This window comes from Gopherus evgoodei, chromosome 21, assembly GCF_007399415.2.
Source record: "Gopherus evgoodei ecotype Sinaloan lineage chromosome 21, rGopEvg1_v1.p, whole genome shotgun sequence".
NCBI classification, from domain to species: domain Eukaryota; kingdom Metazoa; phylum Chordata; order Testudines; family Testudinidae; genus Gopherus; species Gopherus evgoodei.
The window spans coordinates 9841708-9847707 of NC_044342.1; the positions used below are offsets into that span (position 1 = coordinate 9841708).

The 6000-nt window shown below is 42.9% G+C and overlaps 1 protein-coding gene across 1 annotated transcript; it reads left to right on the forward strand.

Moving 5' to 3' along the window:
• Positions 1–4412: 4412 nt before the first annotated feature.
• Positions 4413–5390, forward strand: LOC115638016 (olfactory receptor 1020-like). Its single transcript, XM_030539613.1, has one exon. The coding sequence runs from the start codon at positions 4413–4415 to the stop codon at positions 5388–5390; it is 978 nt and encodes a 325-aa protein (XP_030395473.1).
• Positions 5391–6000: the final 610 nt, after the last annotated feature.

The window sequence follows — 6000 nt, forward strand, 5'->3', positions numbered from 1 at the left end:
TCCCCAGCACTGCTTCACACCCAGGTACCTTCTTACTCCCCTACAGTCCAGGCCAGGCCAGTCTCCCTCCACAGCTAGAGGTAAGCCTCTGCTCTGCTGCCCTGGCCTTCTTATAAGGCCCAGCTGCCCTGATTGGGGTGTGGCCCAGGTGTAGCTCCTTCCCCAGTCAGCTTGGGCCTTTTTGCCTAGACCCTGCACTTTCCCAGGGTTTGCTTCTACCTTGTCAGGGCTGGACCAGGTAACCACCCAACTACAAGCAGAAACATCCACGCGACCAGGGAGGGGAGGTTGGCCGATGGAGACTCCGGTGACTGTGGGGCTTGCTTCCGCTCCATGGTCCGATCACGCATCCGGGCGGAGTTCCTCTGGGCGGCGTCCACTGGCTCCCTTGACGCCTTCGAGGAGCAGTGGGCGCTGTCCGGGGTTCTCTGCTCGGTGTCCCCGTTAGGTTCCCTCCTTCTGACCCTTTGACCTCACTCCTGTCCCTGTTCTTTTCTTAGCTGTCCCCCGCACTCAGTGGGTTCTGTGGCCCTGTGGTTCCTCCCCTTAGGCAAGGGGAGGATCCTTTAGCAGTGGGCGGGCTTTGCCCGCCCACTTCCCAGACACCCAATAGGTACAAGCAGAAACTTGGTATCAGTCACAGCTGACCTCTGTCACCATTTGTAACTAAACAATAGCTCTAGTTGCCTGGCAACATCACAGCAGAGACTTTTTGGTGAGAATTCCCATGTGGTCACCGGAGCAGATATAGGTGGTTGCAATTCAGCCATGGGGAACAGTGCTGTGAATGTGACAAATGTGCAAGCCAAGAATTTATATAGGGGCATTACAAAATTGAAGAGAAAGAAGAAGTCACCTCTCTTTTGGTGTCATTCTCCTCTCACTTATTGCAGTGTTACAGCAGCGCATCTCTATTGACATCACTGGGGTAAGTGACAAGGAAATTGTTTCCTTTAAACTCCTTTAAATGTCTAATCGTTCTTTATTTAAATGTTAACTCAGTAATAGTAATGTACTCTTAACTGTGTACATTTCTTATTAATTTGTTTGTATTTTTCTTTTCCCCAAAATGAAGTGGAGAACAAAAACCTCCCCAAAAAAATAAAATAAAGCAGAAGAACAGAAACGTAAATAAATGAGAGAGGAGGGAAAAGAAAGGGGAAGAATGGGTAGGGAGGGGAAAGGAGAGTGACATTTCATATTCCATCCAGTAGGGATTAATCAAAGGTTTTTTTAAAAGTTAGAGTTAATTTAATCAAATTTGTCTGAGGTCCCTGTTCTCTGAAATGTTACCTACCATTTAGCTGCCAGGTCAGCAAAGTCACTGTGCCAAGCAATCTGGAGACAATCTGCTTACTTCTTCACTAGTAGCTGGAAGCCTGCACTGGCCCATGAGTGTATCTCAAAGTCATGTGTGTTAGAAAGTCCAAAAGTGGCTGAAAAGTTAAGAACTGGACACTAGTCTACAGAGAAGCACAGTGATAAATGAACCTGGTGATATTCTAAACAAAAAGAGCTTTTAATATTCTTGTAGCTACTTCCATCACTTCACACTGACTCAACTGACATTCTAGTCTTTGGATAGATGTTTGGAGTTCTTGTGTATGCCGGTTGTGTGAATTTTCCAGCCTTCTTGATGTCATCAAATATTAGCTTTCCTTTTCCACTAAGTAGAGGACGTACACTTTCCTTTGTCTTTCTCTTACTACTAACGTAAGTTTAATTCCTCTTTTTGTTGCCTTTGATGTCCCTTTCTAATTGCAACTCATTTTGTGCCTTAGCCTTACTGATTCTGTCCCTGTACACCTGTGATATACTTTCGTACTCCTCCATAGAAATTTGTCCATGTTTCCACCTTTTGGAGGATTCCTTTTTGATTTTCAGGCTTAGAAACTTCAGACTGACACATGGAATTTATTACATACATCATAATTTCAACTGAGTCAGTCCTGGACTATGTTTGGAATTTCAACCTAACAGCCTTATTTTGCCACTGAACATCTTCTTCAATGGCAATTAGAGGAATAAATCCCATCAAAACATCTGTAACTGTTTCAAAACCTGAGCCCCTTCATTCTGGAGTAAGTCAAAATTTCAGGCTGGCTTAATTTCCTTCTGGGTGGGCCCATACCCAGGGGTGGCTCCAGGCCCCAGCATGCCAAATGCGTGCTTGGAGCGGCAAGCTGCGGGGGGCGCTCTGCCGGTCACTGCGAAGGCGGCAGGCAGGCTGCCTTTTGTGGCTTGCCTGCAGAGGGTCCGCTGGTCCCACAGCTTCGGAGGACCTCCCACAGGCATGCCACCAAAGGCAGCCTGCCTGCCTTGCTGGAGATGGCAAAATCCTTAGAGCCGCCCCTGCCCATACCCTGCATTCTATGTTCTCACTGGGTATGAGTTATGCTCCTGCACCCAATGGAAAATTGCAGGGTTATCCTGACTACAACAAACACACCTAAATACATTTGTGCGTGAAACTATTCCCAAGAGTTTATTTGCCAAATGAAATGTTGTGTTCCAGCTGTGTGTTTTGATACTGTAGGAGCTGGGGACATTAATAGGAGTTAGGCATTTATTTATTTATTTATTTAGCATGTGCATTAATTATGTGCCAGACTATCTCTGCAGTTATTCTGAATGAATGAAAAACATCTTTCCATATCTCCGCCTAGGTTAGGTCACTACACCATATTTCCAAATTCCCATCCTCTCTGTGTTTTTCAGCAGCAGCAATGGGGTTATAAAAAAAAGGTTAGGTACAAATAATAAAAACAGTGAAAACAGGATTGTTAGCTGAAAAACTCTAATGGCACCAGAAGCCTTGTGACATTAGAACCAGAAGAATCTGTTCCATTCTTTGGATTACTAAATATTCCTGTGGCTTTTTTTAGTGGGGCAGTTTTGAGTTTCAGTCAAGGGGAAAACTTAGATGCAAGTGTAACCTCCTGGTCCAATTCCCCACTCAGAATGGACATTGGACCATTGTGATTGAATCTGACCTCTGAATCCCATGTTCTACTGAGTTGCCTGGATCCAGGTAGTGACTGTGCACTGTTCCTAGATGTGGGCCTCTCAACACTCCCCTTGTTTCATCAGGGGTGAACCATTCAGTGATGATGGCCTTTGATGGTGTTGTCACTGCTCTCCAGGCATATCTTACCCTACAACCCGTTGTAGGTTTCCTTCTACAAAAGAGATGATCCCATCCAGAGAGATGGTTGCAAATAGAAATGGCATTCATCAAACCAACTGGAATTAGCAACTGGACAAAGACATATTCCCCAAACCGTATCCAAACAGACATTGGCAGACCTCCAAAATCAAGCTATACAGATTATGCTCTGCGTCATGTTTAAAATGTTCAAAGTGCCTATCCACAAGTTAAGGTGGATGAATACATTTCAAAATCTGTCTCTTAGGCATTTCTTGAAAATGTTGCCAGTAAATTTTAGGTGTTGAACCGCTGTCAGAAAGAATGGTGAATATCCTTGCAGAGAAATAAACATACTGTGTGATTCCCTTTAGGAGAGATTTCAGAGGTATATCAGTAAAATGAGGTGACGGAGAAGAAAATGTATAAAAATAATGTGTTAAACACAGAGTTGATGCCATATCTACAGAAACTAAGGTGAAAATATAAAAGTTTGATGCGACTGTGAGTTTCATTTAATTTCTCGTCTGAGAGTTTATTCAAAGATATGCATAGTCTCATATGATAGCAGTATGATAACATAGCATTGTTATATTGCAGTAATTGTCATAGCTATTAAAGAATTTAGTAAACTGTCTTAAGTATCATTAAATCCATTTTACACAAGAACAACTGAGCATTTGTAGAGCTCTAGTTTCACAAATCTCAAATCATATTAAGAAAAGCTAAGTGGTACCATCCTCATCATCTGTTTTATAGATGAGGGCACAGGGACCTGGAGGGGGGAAGTGACAAGCCAAGGACATGGTGTGGATGAGAAAGCAATAAAACCAATGTCTCTGGGATCCAATTCTAATGTCCACTCCATTGGAATCTGCTGGAGTCTGCAATGTAAATATGGGTAAAAGAGGTATGAGCCCAGCTTTTGGAGATGACTGATATTTTGATTTGAAGCCATGTGAGTGGCATTTAATTCCCTTAATCTCCAGTGGTAATCTCAGACATTGTGGTTAAAGTAATACACAGGGATGTTCAGGAGGCAGAAGAGGAGATGTGTTCTGTCATGTAGATACCAGACAATAGGAACTATTCCAAAGTGATTTAATATAGGCACTTTCAAAAAATTTACCAAGAATGCCTCTGCCATCTGGAGTCTTGACTCAACCATAGACATTGCAACCAGCAGTGAGAAACCAGAATTAAAAAGCTGAGTTTATTGAAATGGAAGTTACACTATAAATTGGATTTTTTTATATATTTTCCTTAGATGAAACTAATGGGAAAAAAACAACAGGGAAATGAAACGTCCATCACAGAATTCATCCTCCTTGGATTCGGGAATGTCCCTCAGCTGCAGATCTTTCTCTTCCTGCTGTTTCTGGTGATCTACATTGTGACCATGACTGGGAACATCCTCATTTTTGCACTAGTTGTGGCTGATCATCAACTTCACACCCCCATGTACTTCTTTCTGGGGAACTTATCCTGCTTAGAGACCTGCTACAGTTCCACCATCCTGCCCAGGATGCTGACCAGTCTCCTGACTGGTGACAGAACCATTTCTGTTCGTGACTGCATCACACAGTTATATTTCTTTGGATCTTTGTTAACCACTGAGTGTTCTCTGTTATCTGTGATGGCCTATGATCGATATTTGGCAATATTGAAACCACTACATTATGCAGTCCTTTTGAATGACAGGTTCTGCCTCCACCTAGTGGCCTGGTCTTGGATCAATGGATTTAGTTCTGTTGCTGTCATAATATTTATGATGTCACAATTAAGATTCTGTGGCTCCAATGAAGTTGACCATTTTTTTTGTGATTTTAGCCCAATAATAAAACTGTCCTGCAGTGACGCCCACATGCTGGAAGTTACTGCTTTCATACATTCCTGCATATTCACATTGCCTCCATTTCTATTAACAGTGGCATCCTATGTTTGTATCATCTCTACCATCCTGAGAATCCCTTCCACTACTGGGAAGCAAAAGGCCTTTTCCACTTGCTCCTCCCACCTCATTGTGGTGACAATTTTCTATGGAACGCTAGTCATTGTGTATCTGCTATCAGGCTCTGAGGCATTGAGAGACCTGAACAAAGTGCTTTCTGTTGTTTACGGAGCCCTAACCCCATTGGTCAACCCCCTCATATACAGCCTGAAAAACAAGGAGGTAAAGAAAGCCTTGAGGACAGCTGTCCTAAGATTTTTTGTGTTTGACAAGAATATAGATATTTCAAGATAACAGACATATATGTAATGGGGCAATCACTGGGATATGATCTGGCAAAGTAGCACTCCTGTGAGGAATCGTAACTTATCTTAGCGTACCTGTTAAACTCCAGACTAGCAGGATCTGGACTTCTTGAAATAAAGGCAGAGTCTGGGTGTGGCTGACCTCTGGCTCTGTGACACATTTTGGAGGGAAATACCTGAGACTTGCACTCCCCACCTCCACTGCTCCCACTTTAACAAGTGAAGAATACAGTGAATTGGCCCCCACACTTACAGTACTTATTCTGTGAGTGTGGATGAATTTTCCAAGAACTTGCAAGCAAATCTCTTGGTTAGTTTATGAGAATAAAAGAGTGAAATACCTGCCCTTTCAGAAATGTAAAATGTGTTGCTTTTCTTTGCTTTATCCCAAATGATCTTAAAACTGCCAAGAGGAAGACAGCAGCAATTCTCACCCCTCCCGCAGCTGCATGACCCAGCCTCAGAGCTACACAAGAAAGGGCTTGGGGTAGACCCTGTGACACTGCACCACATATTCTTCATAGTGATATTATTAAGACAAGATTGTGGTATAATTATGATGTATTTGAGGCATGATAAGTCATGCGAGGTGTAATTAG